This window comes from Oncorhynchus kisutch, linkage group LG14, assembly GCF_002021735.2.
Source record: "Oncorhynchus kisutch isolate 150728-3 linkage group LG14, Okis_V2, whole genome shotgun sequence".
In the NCBI taxonomy this organism is placed as follows: domain Eukaryota; kingdom Metazoa; phylum Chordata; class Actinopteri; order Salmoniformes; family Salmonidae; genus Oncorhynchus; species Oncorhynchus kisutch.
Genome location: NC_034187.2, coordinates 36,918,539 through 36,939,449, shown reverse-complemented (window position 1 = coordinate 36,939,449; position 20,911 = coordinate 36,918,539). Strand labels below are relative to the sequence as shown.

The 20,911-nt window shown below is 44.4% G+C and overlaps 2 protein-coding genes across 5 annotated transcripts in view; one reads left to right on the top strand and one right to left on the bottom strand.

Annotated features, from left to right (window-relative positions):
• kif26ba (kinesin family member 26Ba) overlaps nucleotides 1–10,425 on the top strand; it is a 169,165-nt gene extending 158,740 nt beyond the window's left edge. For both annotated transcript variants that reach the window (XM_031788328.1, XM_031788327.1), the window contains exons 18-19: nucleotides 2,343–2,493; nucleotides 9,029–10,425. In XM_031788328.1, the coding sequence (XP_031644188.1) occupies nucleotides 2,343–2,493; nucleotides 9,029–9,177 (300 nt within the window). In that variant the 3' untranslated portion in view covers nucleotides 9,178–10,425. The remainder of the gene's footprint in view (nucleotides 1–2,342; nucleotides 2,494–9,028) is intronic.
• Nucleotides 10,426–18,706: 8,281 nt separating this feature from the next.
• The window catches only part of smyd3 (SET and MYND domain containing 3), a 194,312-nt gene continuing 192,107 nt past the window's right edge, over nucleotides 18,707–20,911 (bottom strand). For 2 of the 3 annotated variants that reach the window (XM_020500909.2, XM_031788326.1), the window contains exons 11-12: nucleotides 19,428–19,536; nucleotides 18,707–19,000 (exon numbers count right to left, since the gene is read on the bottom strand). In XM_020500909.2, coding sequence (XP_020356498.2) covers nucleotides 18,899–19,000; nucleotides 19,428–19,536 — 211 coding nt within the window. In that variant the 3' untranslated portion in view covers nucleotides 18,707–18,898. Of the gene's footprint in view, nucleotides 19,001–19,426; nucleotides 19,537–20,911 lie in introns of those variants that run through there. The other variant, XR_004202780.1, reaches the window with a different exon arrangement.

Genomic DNA, 20,911 nt, shown 5'->3' with positions numbered 1-20,911 from the left:
TGAGACTAAATACCTCCCTCTGCAACTGGATCCTGGATTTTCTGATGGACCACCCCCAGGTGGTAAGGTGGTAAGGAACAACAAGTCTGCCATGCTGATCCTCAACACTGGGGCCCCTCAGGGGTGTGTACTTAGTCCACTCCTGTACTCCCTGTTCACCCACGACTGCGTGTCCAAACACAACTCCAACCTCTCCCTCAATGTGAACAAGACAAAGGGGCTGATCGTGGACTACAGGAAAAGACGGGCCGAACAGGCCCCCATTAACAACAACGGGGCTGTAGTGGAGCGGGTTGAGAGTTAAGTTTCTTGGTGTCCACATCACCAACGAACTATCATGGTCCAATCACACCAAGACAGTCGTGAAGAGGGCATGACGAAAACCTTTCCCCCTTAGGAGACTGAAAAGATTTGGCATGGGTCCCCAGATCCTCAAAAAGTTCTACAGCTGCACCATCGAGAGCATCCTGACCGGTTGCATCACCGCCTGGTATGGCAACTGCTCGGCATCTGACCGTAAGGCGCTACAGAGGGTAATGCGTATGGCCTAGTACATCACTGGGGTCAAGCTTCCTGCCAACCAGGACCTATATGATAGGCGGTGTCAGAGGAAGGCCCATAAAATTGTCAGAGACTCCAGTCACTCAAGTTATAGACTGGGTGACAAGTCTGGGGCAAGCGGTACCAGAGCGCCAAGTCTAGCACCAAAAGACTCCTTAACAGCTTCTACCCCCAAGCCATAAGACTGCTGAACAATTCATCAAATGGCCACCGGACTATTAGATTGACCCCCTCTCCATTTGTTTTGTACACTGCTGCTACTTGCTGTTTATTATCTAAGCATAGTCACTTCACCCCCACCTACATGTGCAAATTACCTCAACTAGCCTGTACCCCCGCACACTGACTCGGTACCGGTACCCCCAGTATATAGCCTCATTATTGTGTTACTTTTTACATATATATATATTTTTATTCGGCACATGTGACAAATAAAGTTTGATTTGGATGGATATGGTAAAGATGGATGGTGAGATGGATGGTGAGATGGATGGTGAGATGGATGGTGAGATGGATGGTGAGATGGATGGTGAGAGAGAGGTGGAGGAGAGAGAGAGAGAGAGAGAGAGGTAGAGAGAGAGGTAGAGAGAGAGGTAGAGAGAGAGGTAGAGAGAGAGGTAGAGAGAGAGAGAGAGAGAGGTAGAGAGAGAGAGAGAGAGAGAGAGAGAGAGAGAGAGAGAGAGAGAGAGAGAGAGGTAGAGAGAGAGGTAGAGAGAGAGGTAGAGAGAGAGGTAGAGAGAGAGAGAGAGAGAGGTAGAGAGAGAGAGAGAGAGAGAGAGAGAGAGAGAGAGAGAGAGAGAGAGAGAGAGAGAGAGAGAGAGGTAGAGAGAGAGGTAGAGAGAGAGGTAGAGAGAGAGGTAGAGAGAGAGAGAGAGAGAGGTAGAGAGAGAGAGAGAGAGAGAGAGAGAGAGAGAGAGAGAGAGAGAGAGAGAGAGAGAGAGGTAGAGAGGTAGAGAGGTAGAGAGGTAGAGAGGTAGAGAGAAGGATGATGAGCGAGATGATGTTGGTGGAAAGAAACATTTCAGAAAAATCTTGGAATGGAAAATGTATCCAGGACATTTAGGCCCGGATTAAATCTGATCGCAGATCATATGCTGTGTGTCTTTTAAAGGCAATTTCCAACTGAGCAGACATATGCAGCGTTTACCGTGAAGGCGAATGAAATATTACCTTTAAAAGCTGCATTGCTTATAACACGCGACCAGATTGAATCATGGCCTTAGCTCAAAACACAGGAAGGTTTAACAACCTCATCCTCTTCTTGCTGTTAAATAGTTTCCTAGTAGTAGATTTAGAAGTAGTTGATTTAAGGAGTGACGTGGACTTGGTGCCAGGCCTTTCCTGGGGACTGTATTTATCTACCTAGCCAACATGGCACTCCTATCCTCTCACAACACTCTCTTTCCAGACCCACAGTCTGGCTAAACACCTGAGACGCACTCAACTCAATGTCTCTCGCTCTCTCTCTTACCCCTCCTCTCTTTCTCCCTCTCTCTCTGACCCCTCCTCTCTTTCTCCCTCTCTCTCTGACCCTCTCTCTCTCTCTCTGACCCTCTCTCTCTTTCCCTCTCTGACCCTCTCTCTCTGACCCTCTCTCTCTCTGACCCTCTCTCTCTCTCCCTCCCTCTCTGACCCTCTCACTCTTTATTCATTTTTTTATTTATTTCTCTCTCACCTTTTCTTTCTTTCTTACTTCATTTCTTTCTTTAAAATCCCCCGACATCTCCCTCTCTTCTTTCTCTCTCTCTCTCTCCCTTCTCATCTCTCTGTGTCTCCATCAGGAGGTGGTTTATCTCAGTGCTAAGCTGAAGACCTTGGAGCACAGGCAGCAGCGGATCTCCGAGGTCCGAGCCAAGTACGACTGGCTGAAGAAAGAGCTAGAGCAGACCAAGCAGCACCTGATGTTGGAGCCAGAGAAATGGACCACTGAATGTAAGTTTATGCGAGTGTGTGATACTTGTACTGCAGTCACACACAAAACCTTGACACCTACAGTAATCTTGTTGATAATACCTTCTGTCTGTCTACACAGTCAAAGCCCCTACCTCGCTATAATATGCCTGTGGCACACACACACACACACACACACACACACACACACACACACACACACACACACACACACACACACACACACACACACACACACACACACACACACACACACACACACACACACACACACACACACACACACACACACACACACACACACACACACACACAATCTCCCCCTTGTCTCCAATATCAAATCTCTGTTCCATTGCTCAGACCTGTCAGACGGAGCATCATATAACACATAAGTACATCTCATAGCTGACATACCAGCTGATATTGATCCGTCTAATAAACTCATAAAGGCACATATGGCAGAGTTGGATTACACTCATAGCTGCTGGTGATATTTGTCAACAGAAGAAGTGGCACGCAATATTGGTTCAGTGCATTCGGAAAGTATTCACACCCCTTCCCTTCTCCACATTTTGCTACGTTACAGCCTTATTCTAAAATAGGTGAAATATTTTCTTTCACTCATCAATCTACACACAGTACTTTGTTGAAGCACCTTTTCGCAGCGATTACAGCCTTGAGTCTTCTTATGACGCTACAAGCTGCAGATCCTCTCAAGTTCTGTTAGGTTGGATGGGGAGGTTCACTGCACAGCTTTTCCCAGGTCTCTCAGAGATGTTTCTATTGGGTTCAAGTCCAGGCTCTGGCTGGGCCACTCAAGGACATTCAGAGACTTGGTTATGTGCTTAGGGTTGTTGTCCTGTTCATTCGCCCCAGTCTGTGGTCCTGAGCACTCTGGAGCAGGTTTTCATCAAGGATCTCTCTGTACTTTGCTCCATTCATCTTTCCCTCGATCCTGACTAGTTTATCAGTCCCTGCAGCTGAAAAACATCCCGACAGCATGATGCTGCCACCCCCATGCTTCACCGTAGGGATGGTGCCAGGTTTCCTTCAGAAGTGATGCTTGGCATTCAGGCCAAAGAGTTCAATCTTGGTTTCATCAGACCAGAGAATCTTGTTTCTCATGGTCTGAGAGTCATTTAGGTGCCTTTTGGCAAACTCCAAGTGGACTGTCATGTGCCTTTTACTGAGGAGTGGCTTCTGCCAAGCCACTCTACCATAAAGGCCTGATTATTGGAGTGCTGCAGAGATGGTTGTCCTTCTGGAAGGTTCTCCCATCTCCATAGAGGAACTCTGGAGCTCTGCCAGAGTGACCCGCATGTTCTTGGTCACCTCCCTGACCAAGGCCCTCTCCCCCGATTACTAAGTATGGCCGGGTGGCCAGCTCTAGGAAGAGTCTTGGTGGTTCCAAACTTCTTCCATTCAAGTCCACTGTGTTCTTGGGGACCTTCAATGCTTCAGAATTGTTTTGGTACCCTTCCCCAGATCTGTGCCTTGCACAATCCTGTCTCGGAGCACTACGGACAATTCCTTCAACCTCATGGCTTGGTTTTTGCTCTGACATGCACTGTCAGCTGTGGGACCTTTATATAGGTGTCCAATCAATTGAATTTACCACAGGTGGATTCCAATCAAGTTGTAGAAACATCAAGGATGATCAATGGAAACAGGATGCACCTGAGCAAAGGGTCTAAATAAGGTAAATAAGTTTTTTATTTTTTCGCTTTGTCATTATGGGGTATTGTGTGTAGATTGATGAGGGAAAAAATTATTGAATACATTTTAGAGTAAGGCTGTAACGTAACAAAATGTGGAAAAATGAAAGAGGTCGGAATACTTTCCACATGCACTGTAGATCTAGGAGCCTGGATCCTCTCCTCACATTTCAAGGCAGCATTAAGATATTGACTCAGACAGACCAAGCCCCGCTCAGGTAATACCTCCCATCCGTTCTATGCGTTATTGCCGCACTGCTGTCTATACTTTCAGGGGTATTGTCAGCTGTAATCTTGTACCCATTCATTTGAACTCCACTCTTAGATCTGCTATTGCTAGCTCAAAACAGAAGCCAACTGTGGTCTACTCACCCAGTGCTTTTGGTTCAAATGGGAATTCCACAAATCAGGGCCTGGGCTTTTGCGCGATAGCAACCAAATCCCATGTAAGTCCGTTTATCGCATTTCATCATTGGTTACTCTGAGTTCATCATATTGACATTGGCTGCGGCCTCAGGCCCTGTGGTGCTAACCTTGGAAAAGTAATTCCAATTTCTACTCATACTAATAGGGATAGACCGACCAAATGGTGCAGTTCCATGCCATTTTATAGCCTTACCAACTATATCAACCATCAGACAGGGCCTGCAACCGCCTATTTAACGTAGATTGTTTGAGTTTCCATGTGACATTAAAAATCGTAAAGGACTTGGGTTGATACATCTGAACTTTAGGAGCTTACTTCCTAAACTGTATTACATCAAGATCTGGGCTATGCAGACGAATCCAGACATTCTGGTATTGACTGAAACTTGGATCTCTGGGGACATTCTGGACTCTGATATTAATATTGAGGGTTATAATGTGTTTGGAGTTGACAGACATGGTAGAGGCGGTGGAGTGGCCATTTTTATTTAAAAAAAAACAAAAAAAATCCCTTGACAATTTTTTTGTTGTTACTAGCTTTAAGACTTTTTGCACTCGAAAAGTTAACTAGTTTGTTGTCTTCTTTTACTAAATCAGAAGTTATTATCCTGGGTGACTTAAATTATGATTGGGAAATGCAAGCTTCAGACAATCTAAAAGATGTGTAATGAGCTTATTTTAACAAATACACCTAAGAAATATGTTCCTACTGTTGCCTTCACCCAAGACATTAGTGCCCATTGCACAGTTGTTCGTGTTACAGATGTGAGAATAGAAAAATCTAAGCCTTGAGTCATCACAAAGAGGAACTTTAAAAACTTCAATGAACAGGCTTTATTTTAGTGACCTTGATTGTGGATAATCATGTGCCCTTCAAAAAATGAAAGGTTAAAGGTAGATTGAATGCCTGGTACACTATGGAATTTTCAGAAGTCATTCATAAGAGAGGATACTTGGGTCAAGGCCAGGAACACAGGCTTAGGTCTGGGACTGGCAAGCTTTTAAGCAACTGAGGAATCATTGTGTAAGACAAATCAGAAAGGCTAAATCTGATTATTATGTAACCACTCTTTCGGGTTGTAATGGGAAACTGGCTAAATTCTGAAGGGCTCTACTTTCTCCTCTCTGCCACAACAAATTAATTTAGACACTTGCCTCATTACGGAAAAAAATGTCATCACTGATGCATTAATCACCATTTTATTTCAGCGGACTATCGCTTTGAAAGAATGTCTAGCCTATTCAGAATGATATTGGGCTGGATGCTGATAGGGGAAACGTGAGAGAGAGAAATTAGAGTCCGTTTTTCTTCAAATGAAATCGAATCACATTTTATTGGTCACATAAAATGTAGCGAAATGCATGTGCTTCTAGTTCCGACAGTGCAGCAATATCTAACAATTACACAACAACTACATAATACACACAAATCTAAGTAAGGAATGGAATAATAATATATACATATACATATAGGGATAAGCAATGACAGAGCGGCATAGGCAAGATGCAATAGATGGTATAAAATACAGTTTATACATATGAGATAAGTAATGCAAGATATGTAAACATTATTAAAGTAGCATTATTAAAGTGACTAGTTATCCATTTATTAAAGTGGCCAATGATGTCAAGTCTGTATTCAAGCCAAATATCTTCAGCCTCCTGAAGTTGAAGAGGGGCTGTTGCGCCTTCTTCACCACACTGTCTGTGTGGGTGGACCATTTCAGTTTGTCAGTGATGTGTACACCGAGGAACTTGAAACTTTCCACCTTCTCCACTGCTGTCCCGTAGATGTGGATAGGGGGGTGCTCACACTGCTGTTTCCTGAAGTCTACGATTATCTCCTTTGTTTTGTTGACGTTGAGTGAGAGGTTGTTTTGCTGACACTACACTCCGAGTGCCCTCACCTAATCCCTGTAGGTAATCAAGCCTACTACTGTCGTGTCGTCTGCAAATTTGATGAACAGGGAGTACAGGAAGGGGCTGAGCACGCACCATTGTGGGGCTCCAGTGTTGAGGATCAGCAAAGTAAGAGATGTTGGTACCTACCTTCACCACCTGGGGGAGGCCCATCAGGAAGACCAGGACCCAATTGCACAGGGCGGCGTTGAGACCCAGGGCCTCAAGCTTAATGATGAGCTTGGAGGATACTGTGGTGTTGAATGCTAAGCTGTAGTCGATGAACAGCATTCTTACATAGGTATTCCTCTTGTCCAGATGGGTTAGGGCAGTGTGCAGTGTTATGGCGATTGCATCGTCTGTGGACCTATTGGGGCGGTAAGCAAATTGAAGTGGGTCTAGGGTGACAGGTAAGGTGTAGGTGATATGGCCCTTGACTAGCCTCTCAAAGCACTTCATGATGACAGAGTGTGTGCTACGATAGTCATTTAGTTCAGTTACCTTTTCCTTCTTGGGTACAGGAACAATGGTGGCCATCTTGAACAGGATGTACCCGTGCATCCTGGAATAGGGAGAGACTGAATATGTCCGTAAACACACCAGCCAGCTGGTCTGCGCATGCTCTGAGGACGCAGCTAGGGATGCCGTCTGGGTCGGCAGCCTTGCGAGTGTTAACACGTTTAAATATCTTACTTACGTCGGCCAAGGAGAAGGAGAGCCCACAGTCTTTGGTAGCTGGCCGCGTCGGTGGCAGTGTATTATCCTCAAAGCGGGGAAAAGAAGATGTTCAGTTTGCCTGGAAGTAAGACGTCGGTGTCCATGGCGTGGCTGGTTTTCCTTTTGTAGTCCGTGATTGTCTGTAGACCCTGCCACATACGTCTCGTGTCTGAGCTGTTGAATTGTGACTCCACTTTGTCTCTATACTGACATTTGGCTTGTTTGATTGCCTCGCGGAGGGAATAACTACACTGTTTTATTCGGCCATATTCCCAGTCACCTTTCCATGGTTAAATGTGTTGGTTTGTGCTTTCGGTTTTAAGCAAAGGCCGCCATCTATCCACGGTTTCTGGTTAGGGTAGGTTTTAATAGTCACAGTGGGTACAACATCTCCTATGCATTTCCTTATAACTTCACTCACCAAATACCTCAATATTATTCTCTGAGGCTACCCAGAACATGTACCAGTCTGCGTGATCAAAATCATTTTTAAGCATTGATTCCGATTGGTCAGACCGGCGTTGAATAGTTCTTAGCACGGGTACATCCTGTTTGAGTTTCTGCCGATAGGAAGGGAGGAGCAAAATGAAGTCGTGGTCAGATTTGCCGAAAGGAGGGCGGGGGAGGGCCTTGTATGCATCTCGGAAGTTAGAGTAGCAGTGATACAGAGTTTTGCCAGTGTGAGTGCTGCAGTCAATATGCTGATATAATTGAAGCAGCCTTGTTCTCAAATTTGCTTTGTCAAAATGCCCAGGTACAATGAATGCAACCTCAGGATATTTGGTTTCCAGTTTGCATAAAGTCCAGTGAAGTTCCTTGAGGGCCGCCATGGTATAGGCTTGAGGGGGGTATAAACGGCTTTGACAATGACCGAGGATAATTCTCTTGGGAGATAATACGGTCGGCATTTGATTGTCAGGAATTCTAGGTCAGGTGAACAAAGGGACTTCAGTTTCTGTATGTTGTTACAATTACGCCATGAGTCGTTAGTCATAATACTTATTTTCCACCATAATTTGCAAATAAATTCATTTAAAATCCTACAATGTGATTTTCTGGATTTTTTCTTCTCATCTTGTCTGTCATAGTTGAAGTGTACCTATGATGGAAACTACAGCCCTCTCTCATCTTTTTAAGTGGGAGAACATGCACAATTGGTGGCTGACTAAATACTTTTTTGCCCCACTGTACATACACACATATATATATATATATATTAATATATATATATATATATATATATATATATATACATATTATTATTATTTTTTTTTAAATTTTCATATTGTATTAATCAGGGCACATTTAAAAAAAGACCTAGGTTTCAATATGTGCTCCCTGTTAAAATAAAGGTTACATTTTCTTCTTATAAGATGCGGCTACAATGTGGATCAGATCAAATATGCATGCTAGTGTAACGGATGTGAAACGGCTAGCTTAGTTAGCGGTGGTTCGCGCTAAATAGCGTTTAGCGCGATGACGTCACTTGCTCTGAGACCTTGAAGTAGTAGTTCCCCTTGCTCTGCAAGGCTTTTGTGGAGCGATGGGTAACGATGCTTCGTGGGTGACTGTTGTTGATGTGTGCAGAGGGTCCCTGGTTCGCGCCCGGGTATGGGCGAGGGGACAGTCTAAAGTTATACTGTTACACTAGCACCAGGTATAAACAAGGCTTCTGTCCCTGTCTCTATAACATGGGTTGTAACAAATGTCAAATGTCCTTCTTTCTGTCTCTGTCCATCTCTCTGTTCCTGTCTCTGCCCCTGGTTGTAACATATCGTCTCTCTGTCCTCTCCCCATAGTTGACCTGCAGCAGACGTTTGAGGTGGACTCTCTGGAGTACCTGGAGGCTCTAGAGGTGATGACAGACAGACTGGAGACCAGGGTCAACTTCTGCAAGGCTCACCTCATGATGGTCACCTGCTTCGACGTGACCTGCTGCCGCAGGTAGACCCACGGACGGACCACACCTCCGCTAGGACCGTTAGGACCCAAAGGACTAGGAGCAGCTCGGATACAACAGCAGAGAGAGGGATGGAGCGGTGGGAGGGATTTCCTTGAGGAGGTGCAGAAGAACAAAGGCAGACACTAAAGATGAATATTTTTTTAAGCAGCGGGACAGGGAGCGAGGGAGGGAGGGAGAGGAGGAGGATGAAGAAGAGAATGAAGAGGAGGAAGAGAGGGTGTTTTTTTAATTTTTAAACGAGGAGTATATCTCCCACCTGACAGGAAGAGCACTTTTACTGGGGAGTTGTTGGAGATGAAGTTTGTAAATAAAGTTGTGCTTGCTTTGAATAAGGACTGGCTGACAGACGGCTATAGACACGTAGGGAAAAAAAGATAAAAGAACGACAGAAAAGAAAACCAACCTTGTGTGTGAAAGACAAGTGCCTTGCGAACACTTCGAAATCGGAACCATTGCTCCTGTATTTGTGTACAGATGGTGCTAGCTGAAAAAAAGAAGAGATCTCAAAAGTAAAAAGAAGAAATAAGTTGTGGAAAGTAAAAACCACAGCTCCGTTTTACTCGGTGTTTCCTCCCCTGACTAGCTGTTCTCAGTGGCTTGTATTGTTCTGCACTAGTTAGGATTCAACTTTAGGAACTGCTACGTGTACGTTTTCTATACCTCTTTTTAAAAAATTCTCTGATGACAGTGACACCACACAGATAGGGGATAGGAAATGATGTATAAGGACGGACAAGACCCAGGGAAGGGTAGGTGGTGGTGGTGGTTTATCTTATGGCCCATTGATTTCATTGTCATCCCTCAGGCGATGGTAACTGAAGTATTCAGTCGGGGGTTCAGGCCTAACACACACCCACCACCCACCCGTCCCCTAACGATGATCAAGAGGTGCAGAGAGACATCAGCTAGAAAGGAGGGGAGATGGAGGGATGGACAAAGGCTAAAAGAAAATGTTACCATTAGGGGAACATCATAATAACGACCATAGAAGGGGATGGGTGTGACCATGTGATTAATGGGTTAAAGGGACACTGCTCTATTCTACAGGTCTAAAAAATGGGGGTCATTAAAGTAAAATATGAGAGGAAAATGTCCCATTCACTCTGCTTGGTGCCACTGTCGTGGTGCATTCACTTTCATAATAGTTTGGTGCTTGAGACAGTTTCAGATCTAAATGTTTGTATACACATACATACATATATATATACACATATACACACACATACATACATATATATATATATATATATATACAGTTGGAGTTATTTTAACTCGTTTTTCAAACACTGCACAAATTTCTTGTTCACAAACTATAATTTTGGCAAGTCGGTTAGGACATCTACTTTGTGCATGACACAAGTCATTTTTCCAACAGAAGTTTACATACCCTAAGTTGACTGTGCCTTTAAACAGCTTGGAAAATTCCAGAAAATGATGTCATGGCTTTAGAATCTTCTGATAGGCTAATTGACATAATTTGAGTCAATTGGAGGTGTACCTGTGGATGTATTTGAAGGCCTACTTTCAAACTCAGTGCGTCTTTGCTTGACATCATGGGAAAATCTAAAGAAATCAGCCAAGACCTCAGAAAAACAATTGTAGACTTCCACAAGTCTGGTTCATCCAATTTCCAATCGCATGAAGGTACCACGTTCATCTGTACAAACAATAGTACGCGAGTATAAACACCATGGGACCACGCAGCCGTCAAACCGCTCAGGAAGGAGACGCATTCTGTCTCCTAGAGATGGACGTGCTTTGGTGCGAAAAGTGCAAATCAATCCCAGAACAACAGCAAAGGACCTTGTGAAGAAGCTGGAGGAAACAGGTACAAAAGTATCTATATCCACAGTAAAACGAGTACTATATCAACAAAACCTGAAAGGCCACTCAGCAAGGAAGAAGCCACTGCTCCAAAACCGCCATAAAAAAGCCTGACTACAGTTTGCAACTGCACATGGGGACAAAGATCGTACTTTTTGGAGAAATGTCCTCATGACTGATGAAACAAAAATAGAACTGTTTGGCCATTATGACCATCATTATGTTTGGAGGAAAAAGGGGGAGGCTTGTAAGCCGAAGAACACCATCCCAACCGTGACGCACCGGGGTGGCAACAGGAGGGACTGGTGCACTTCACAAAATAGATGGCAGAATGAGGGAGGAAAATTAGGTGGATTTACTGAAGTAACATCTCAAGACATCAGTCAGGAAGTTAAAGCTTGGTTGCAAAGGGGTCTTCCAAATGGATAATGACCCCAAGCATACTTCCAAAGTTGTGGCAAAATGGCTAAAGGACAACAAAGTCAAAGAGTGGCCATCACAAAGCCCTGACCTCAATCCTATAGAACATTTGTGGGCAGAACTGAAAAAGTGTGTGCGAGCAAGGAGGCCTACAAACCTGACTCAGTTACACCAGCTCTGTCAGGAGGGATGGGACAAAATTCACCCAACTTATTGTAGGAAGCTTGTGGAAGGCTACCTAAAATGTTTGACCCAAGTTAAACAATTTAAAGGCAATGCTACCAAATACTAATTAAGTGTATGTAAACTTCTGACCCACTGGGAATGTGATGAAAGAAATTAAAGCTGAAATAAATCATTCTCTCTACTATTATTCTGACATTTCACATTCTTAAAATAAACTGACCTAAAACAGGGTATTTTTACTAGGACTAAATGTCAGGAATTGTGAAAAACTGAATTTGGATTAGGTTGTAGGTAAACTTCCGACTTCAACTGTATATATATACATATATATATATATATATATATATATATATATATATATATATATATATATATATATATATATATATATATATATATATATATATATATGCGTGTGTATATATAAATATATGCAAATGTATGTGTATATATACACATATGTAATGTGTGTATATACAATGGGGCAAAAAAGTATTTAGTCAGCCACCAATTGTGCAAGTTCTCCCACTTAAAAATATGAGAGAGGCCTGTAGTTTTCATCACTTCAACTATGACAGACAAGATGAGAAAAAAAATCCAGAAAATCACATTGTAGGATTTTTTATGAATTTATTTGCAAATTATGGTGGAAAATAAGTATTTGGTCACCTACAAACAAGCAAGATTTCTGGCTCTCACAGACCTGTAACTTCTTCAAGAGGCTCCTCTTTCCTCCACTCGTTACCTGTATTAATGGCACCTGTTTGAACTTGTTATCAGTATAAAAGACATCTGTCCACAACCTCAAACAGTCACACTCCAAACTCCACTATGGCCAAGACCAAAGAGCTGTCAAAGGACACCAGAAACAAAATTGTAGACCTGCACCAGGCTGGGAAGACTGAATCTGCAATAGGTAAGCAGCTTGGTTTGAAGAAATCAACTGTGGGAGCAATTATTAGGAAATGGAAGACATACAAGACCACTGATAATCTCCCTCGATTTGGGGCTCCATGCAAGATCTCACCCTGTGGGGTCAAAATGATCACAAGAACGGTGAGCAAAATCCCAGAACCACACTGGGGGTGGAAACATCATGCTTTGGGGCTGTTTTTCTGCAAAGGAACCAGGATGACTGATCTGTGTAAAGGAAAGAATGAATGGGGCCAGCAAGGGCATTTAAGATGAAACGTGGCTGGGTCTTTCAGCATGACAATGATCCCAAACACACCGCCCGGACAACGAAGGAGTGGCTTCGTAAGAAGCATTTCAAGGTCCTGGAGTGGCCTAGCCAGTCTCCAGATCTCAACCCCATAGAAAATCTTTGGAGGGAGTTGAAAGTCTGTGTTGCCCAGCAACAGCCCCAAACCATCACTGCTCTAGAGGAGATCTGCATGGAGGAATGGGCCAAAATACCAGCAACAGTGTGTGAAGACCTTGTGAAGACTTACAGAAAACATTTGACCTCTGTCATTGCCAACAAAGGGTATATAACAAAGTATTGAGATAAACTTTTGTTATTGACCAAATACTTATTTTCCACCATAATTTACAAATAAATTCATTCAAAATCATACAATGTGATTTTTCTGGATTTTTTTTCTCATTTTGTCTGTCATAGTTGAAGTGTACCTATGATGAAAACTACAGGCCTCTCTCATCTTTTTAAGTGGGAGAACAATGCACAATTGGTGGCTGACTAAATACTTTTTTGCCCCACTGTATATACATACATATATATATATATATATATATAGCCTGTTTCCTAAAAATAACTTTCAGACATAAATGCTTCTTCTTCATCTTACCATCATATTTAATGACGTAGTGTCCTTGGCTGTTTTGAAAGGCATTTATAAATAAAAAAAAGTATTTTTTATTATCATCCTCATCATTCCCTCTCCCTCCCTTTCGTGAGAGGTCATGCCCCTTGCCCTTTCACCTATCCCCTATGTTATGGTCATGAATGAAGTATCTTATTTATTTAACTCAGGAGGCATGCTGGAACAGAGAGTTGCTGGAACCGAGAGTTGCTTGTATTGTATAATGCATTATCCACACACCTTTTGGTCTGCAAAGTTACTATGCATTCAAAAAAAGACAAAATAATGTACATTTGCTGAGCCCATTTCATATATAGATAGATTACAACATATACACTATCGTCTTTATTTGAGATTTGATCTTTTCCTCCGCTATTTTGGTTTGTTACGTCCTCCTTTGAGATGGGAATTGTACGATTTGATGGGGGTAGGAAGAAGTAGTCCCCTAATGGTTAAGATATGATTCAGGATAGGTCATCTGATCCTAGATCTGTTCCTAAGGGCAGCTTCTACCTGGAGCCTGTTGAAGATAGTACTCTCCAGAGTCACGTTCGGCTGCAACATTACAAAACCTGTGTGTAGAAACGTGTTGTGGATTTTAAAAAATGATTGTCTTGAAGGCTAGGGAATCGAGTCTGCTCTATTCGTTACATTTCTATCTGCGAAGTTTGAACATCTTACCTTCCTGAATACACCCTGGTCACGTCTGTGTTTGTCACCATGGAAACGTCCCACTCCGCTGTCATGGGGTCGGATGTGTTGTAAAGAGATCTATTCCTCTGGTTGCACAGTCTCTGAGAGGAGTGAGAGAGGTAGCCTACTGTAGATAGCAGGATTGGACACAACTTAATTTAGTCCATTTCGGGAAGGGAACAAATCCTCACTAAACAAAACAGCAGGCTTCAAATCTTGAAATGGTATTCAGCCAAAACGTCTCCTGAGAAGACGAAATAGAAATGGAATTTACCCCTTACGGTGCTTTGGCTGGGCTAATTTGTGTGTGTGTTTTGAGAGAGACAGATGCACAGACCAGAGAGACAGACTATGGTTGTGTTCAGAAGGCACAAAACGGGGAGAAATAAAGCCGTTTGGACCAACAATGTTTCTTCCTAATTGTGCCTGCTTGAACCCGACCCATGTCTGTGTGTAACTGTCAGCAGGAACACTTCGAACAGAGAAACGGACTGAGAATCTGACAGTGACGCAAGGATTGCTGTAAATAAAGGATTGTATTGGAGGAGATGAGTTGTCAATTTATTCTCTCAATTTCTTCTACACATCCACCCAGTTACCGTGCTCAACAATCCTCAGATTGAATATGAGTGTTAGTAAACCAACCATCGTCCCACAAAGCAATATGGGCACAATCATAATGTAGACAAGATCAGAACAAAGGACTTATGTTAGTACCAGGTAAAAACGGGGCTAGTAAGAGTAATATTACGAACTGAGCATTTGAACCAATTTCTACCATAGATGGAACCCACTTAGTGAAACCAGGCTCCATCCACCCAGGTTTAGCTGCAGTGTCTGTCATGTAACAGATTGTCTACGTTGTGACACATCATTCCTTCTCAGGTCCTCCCCAGTGGCGGTATTAGCATACAACAGCAGAGAGCCATCCTTCTCTTTGCCTCTACATCTCACTGGGTGTTACTTCTACTGTGTGCGTGTAGGCCTACAATAGTCATTTCTCTTGCACAATGGAGGAGAAGCAGTATCAGTGCCTGTGACCGAGACCAAGTGAGCCTTTTGTTGTCATTAGAATGTATTTGTAATATTAATGTCGCTACGCAAGTACAATAACTTTGCCACTGAGAGAGAGAGAGAGAAAGGCCTCTGGTGGGTTACTAGGGTTCTATATTCTCAGCCCCTGGATGAAACGTTGCTCCTGACACCCTGCTTTGAACACCCACACGAGGGGAGAGGAGAGGAGAGAAGGGGGGAGAGGCCTGTCCATGGGCGCATGAAAGGGGGTGAGGGGCCCAGGAGAGAGGAGAGAACAAATCCAATTGGTGGATGAAGAATAGGAGCTTTCCCTCCCTCTCTTCCCCTGTCTTACTGTATCCACAGTACTTCCCCATTGCCTTTACACATGGACAAATCTGTAAATCTCAGCACCCTGACCCAACCCTTTGGTATAACTCACAGACATGGTAACGTGTGAATGTGGATGTTTCTCCTTAGGTTTCTGTGTGTGTGTTCTCCCTCTCTCCCTCTCCCTTCTTCTCCCTCTATCTGTCTCTGAAGTGGAAACCAACCAGTCCCTGATCATCTACTCTCCCGCAGCTCGCAGCTATTTGATCCACGACGCAGTTCATTAACAGGATAGTCGTGCGATAAGATATGTTCAGACAAGAAAGGAAACGATTGAGGTTTTGTATCTTGTATCTCGCCATATCACTATCTCTGATCAGCACTGAGGGAGGTTTACTGTGGGCTGGGAGACTCACTCTCTTCTGCCTCTTCCACAGGACCTGGATAGCAGGCTTTTTAAATGGTAAGTAGCCTTTAAATGGGGGAAAGAAGCGTTTACACCGCTGGAACACTGGTTTATACCAGAGAGAGAGAGATAAAAAGGGAAGAAAAATGTCCCTAGGAGAAAGATGCCTTGATAGGTGGAGAGGCAGACAGGCGGTGTAGAGAGGGATTGGAGGGAGGGAGAGAAAGAAAGAGAGGGATGGGCGCGGGGGTGAAACATCTCTGATGTCCCTTTGATTATCTCTGGCTCTCCTGCTGGGCTCTCAGACGCCACTCATCACAGAGAGAGAAAGAGAGAGGGGGGAGGGAGGGCGAGAGAAAGGGGGAGGGCGGGAGAGAATGACGAGAATAAAGAAAGCCAAGCCTATCAAAATGGAAGCTGAAGAGATGATCGTGAATCCAATCTGAGAGTAATAGATGATTTAGAAATGGTCTGTTCAGTGTATAGTTCTCTGCAGAGAGAGAGAGAGGGGGGGGGGGGGTATCTAGTTCTCTCATTGTCCTCCACAGACAGACAGACATTTCAGACTGACTGGGTTCGAACCAGAGTTTCCCCGCGTGCCACAAAACTGTTAGCCTGCAGAGCTAAAGCATATAGGCATCGACACCAATCGGTCACATATACAGTACACCTCAAGTCATATTAGCTAGACACGGCTGGATCAAATCGGAGTGTTGGACTAGTAACTGAAAGGTTGCAAGTTCAAATCCCCAAGCTGACAAGGTACAAATCTGTCGTTCTGCCCCTGAACAGGCAGTTAACCCACTGTTCCTAGGCCGTCATTGAAAATAAGAATTTGTTCTTAACGGACTTTCCTAGTTAAATAAAGGTAAAATAAAATAAAAAAAGTCCATAAAAACCTGAGTTCATCTGTATATCGGTGGACAAACTGACGGTTATTCGAAAGCAATAATATGAGGGCGTGTGTTAGTGCCATTACCGGCACGCCGTGACGCAGTCGCTATAGGGCGGAGCCCACGTCATCCTTTTGAGACTCAAATCACTAGAGAGACCTGGTAAGATGGCTGTGGAAGTAACACCATCACTAGGGTTGCACAATTCCAGTCATTTCCCCCAAATTCCCCGGTTCACAGAAATCTCAGTTGAAGGATACCAGTAATCAGGAGAGAATAAGCGGAGAGTCAGGGAGCCTCCAACCGGGAGTTCAGGGAAAGATCATCCTTAACAAAGAGCCATACAAACCCCCCAGCTAGAAGCTACATCAGGAACACACCGAGAGAGTGACCAATTAGAAATCATCCAAAGAGCCATACAAACCCCCCAGCTAGAAGCTACATCAGGAACACCCCGAGAGAGTGACCAATTAGAAATCATCCAAAGAGCCATACAAACCCTCCAGCTAGAAGCTACATCAGGAACACACCGAGAGAGTGACCAATTAGAAATCATCCAAAGAGCCATACAAACCCCCCAGCTAGAAGCTACATCAGGAACACCCCGAGAGAGTGACCAATTAGAAATCATCCAAAGAGCCATACAAACCCCCCAGCTAGAAGCTACATCAGGAACACACCGAGAGAGTGACCAATTAGAAATCATCCAAAGAGCCATACAAACCCCCCAGCTAGAAGCTACATCAGGAACACCCCGAGAGAGTGACCAATTAGAAATCATCCAAAGAGCCATACAAACCCCCCAGCTAGAAGCTACATCAGGAACACCCCGAGAGAGTGACCAATTAGAAATCATCCAAAGAGCCATACAAACCCCCCAGCTAGAAGCTACATCAGGAACACCCCGAGAGAGTGACCAATTAGAAATCATCCAAAGAGCCATACAAACCCTCCAGCTAGAAGCTACATCAGGAACACACCGAGAGAGTGACCAATTAGAAATCATCCAAAGAGCCATACAAACCCCCCAGCTAGAAGCTACATCAGGAACACCCCGAGAGAGTGACCAATTAGAAATCATCCAAAGAGCCATACAAACCCCCCAGCTAGAAGCTACATCAGGAACACCCCGAGAGAGTGACCAATTAGAAATCATCCAAAGAGCCATACAAACCCTCCAGCTAGAAGCTACATCAGGAACACCCCGAGGGAGTGATCAATTAGAAATCATCCAAAGAGCCATACAAACCCCCCAGCTAGAAGCTACATCAGGAACACCCCGAGAGAGTGACCAATTAGAAACGCCATCCACAGCTTAGACCGCACAGTCCATCAGCAGCCGAATGCCACGTTGTGTTCCCACTGTCACAGTGGGAAATACAGTCATCAGTGTACACAAGGTTTACCTAAGGTTTAACAGCGGAAGTAGATGGTTAGGACTAAGTGAGAGAGACATGCAGAGAGATGAGATGGTATAACTGATAGGCCACTGCTAAACACACACACACACACACATACACACGCACACAAAAGCAGCGATGGTACAACTGATAGCCCTCTCTATTAAACCCACAAACACGAGACTAGGGTTTTCCTGAACACAACAGTGCCTTCCATTCTCTGCTATAATCGCCCAACAAGCATACAGCACCGGGTTATGCCGACAGACACACACCCGGGGTGCTATTCCCTCCCAGCTGGTGACATCACTCTGCAGGATGCTATCTGAGGGAGGAGGTGGGCAGGAGCCCTAATCCATGTCTCTCTAGTCACAACGCTGGCCAGTTTTAGGGGGAGTTAACTAGCAAAACACTGTGTGGCCATATCCGGAGATAAGTGTGTACACACACACACACACACACACACCCAAGTACACAGGAACCAGCTCAGACAAGGAGACAGATCTGAACCCAGCTCACACGCAGTTAAAGAGGTTGTTTCAGTGTGTTTAATGGGTTATGAAGAATGACAGGGAACAAAATGAAAACTAAAATGAAGCTCTAGAAATGATGCAATATCAACCAAACAACACTTCACCGTCATTACACTAAAAACAGGTGCTACTTTCCGAACAGCCATGGGCTTCTCGAATCCCCTCGGGTGGCTAGGGCAGGTTGCTAGGCACGGTCCAACTCCGCCCGACACTCCTCCAACTTCCTGATGAGGTCAGAGGTCAGGGGGTGCTGGTTGCCGTGAGTAACCTTCATGATGTCATAGGCCTGCAGGGGAGACAGGAGAGAGCAGGGGTGTATTCAGTGATGTGGTGTGTTCATTACCTTACCCGTACAAATGTGTTGACTAGGGCTGACATGACTCTCTACATGCTACCAGCCTGAAACTCATACTGTATCTGTTGTACAAAGTCTATCTAAACCAGGATTATTCCAATCTTACCCTACAAGGCCCGGAGTATGGCTGTTTTTCAGTTCCACCTGATAATTAAATGCACCCACCTGATGTCCTATGTCTAAATCAGACCCTGATTAGACAGGAAGAAAGACAGCAGTGGAACTGGCTGGAGGTCTAGATTAGAGTTTGAGGGACCTAAATGTTCTGTAACGTTGCAACCCCCTGAACCGAGCCCTGAGATAGATGAGGGGAGATGGGGATAGGGCAGCCATAACAATGGTTCACCGCCCAGCTCACCAGTCTCAGTGTGTGCTGTGCGTCCCCCAGGTGAACCAGAAAGTGCTGGAGCTTGGCGACTCTCATCAGCTGGATGGCGTGGGCAGGGTGGGGGTCTGGGTAGTACTGCCTGGGGAGAGAGGAGGGGGTGGGGAGGTAGGGTGATTAGTGGGGTGGGAGTACAGCCAGTTTGAACAAGACAGCAACTTTCATATCAGCAAAATCTGAGCATTCAAACACGCCTGACTGGAGTGTCAGGTGGGCAGGTTTTGCAGTTCTGGGACGGTTCCATTAGTTCCACTTCGCAAGACAAGCTGACGTAAGTGTAGCTCTCAAGTATTTGGAGGAACACAAATACTATTTGAACCCAGGTCTGTCTCACAGTGCTCAAAGACAGTGAGTGAGTGAGTGAGTGAGTGAGTGAGTGAGAGAGTGAGAGAGTGAGAGAGTGAGAGAGTGAGTGAGTGAGTGAGTGAGTGAGTGAGTGAGTGAGTGAGTGAGTGAGAGAGAGAGAGAGAGAGAGAGAGAGAGAGAGAGAGAGAGAGAGAGAGAGAGAGAGAGAAAAAGTGAGGAGTGTGTTAAAGTGGAGCAGCAGAGAGTGCCCTATCCAAATAGGTCAGAGAGCAGAGCCTTATGCCTCTGGTTGAATTATGAAGAATCTACACTCCCACGGATAATACACACTCTTACAGAACACAAACTCACTTACAGAAAGGATACACACTCGTACGGGTCGTTTACACTAGGAAGCGATATCGCGCTGTGAAACAACGGAAGCCATTCACTTCCAATGGCAGGAAAGCAAGAGAAGAGAAGTGGGCGGGGGACTGTTGAGTGATGCGAGCATGGGCAAGGGAGCTAAACAGGGCGGGACTAAAGTTGGGGAAAACAGAATTTTATTCAAATCCTCTGCGATATCGCCACTCGAGTGACCATTTTCCCAATAGCTTCCAACCACTACTGGATTGGCTGGCAATGGCTGTTGATACATAGTACTACCTAGCTTGCTTGCTAGCACCCACATGAGGCCGGGGCTAGTGTGGCTAGGCGAGTGCCGCTCGTATAGTGTAAACGCACTGTTAGAGAACACACACACACAGAGAATACACTCACTCTTAGAGAACACACCCACTCTTAGAGAACACATACACTCTTAGAGAACACACACACACTCTTAGAGAACACACACACACTCTTAGAGAACACACACACTCTTAGAGAACACACACAGATAATACAAACACTAAGAGAATACACACTCTTAGAGAATACACACACTCTCAGAGAATACACACACTAAGAGCATACACAGAGAATACACACAGTCTTAGAGAATACACACAGAGAATACACACACTCTTAGAGTTAGAGAATACACAGAGAATACACTCACTCTTAGAGAACACACCCACTCTTAGAGAACACACACACTCTTAGAGAACACACACACTCTTAGAGAACACACACGCACTCTTAGAGAACACACACACACTCTTAGAAAACAC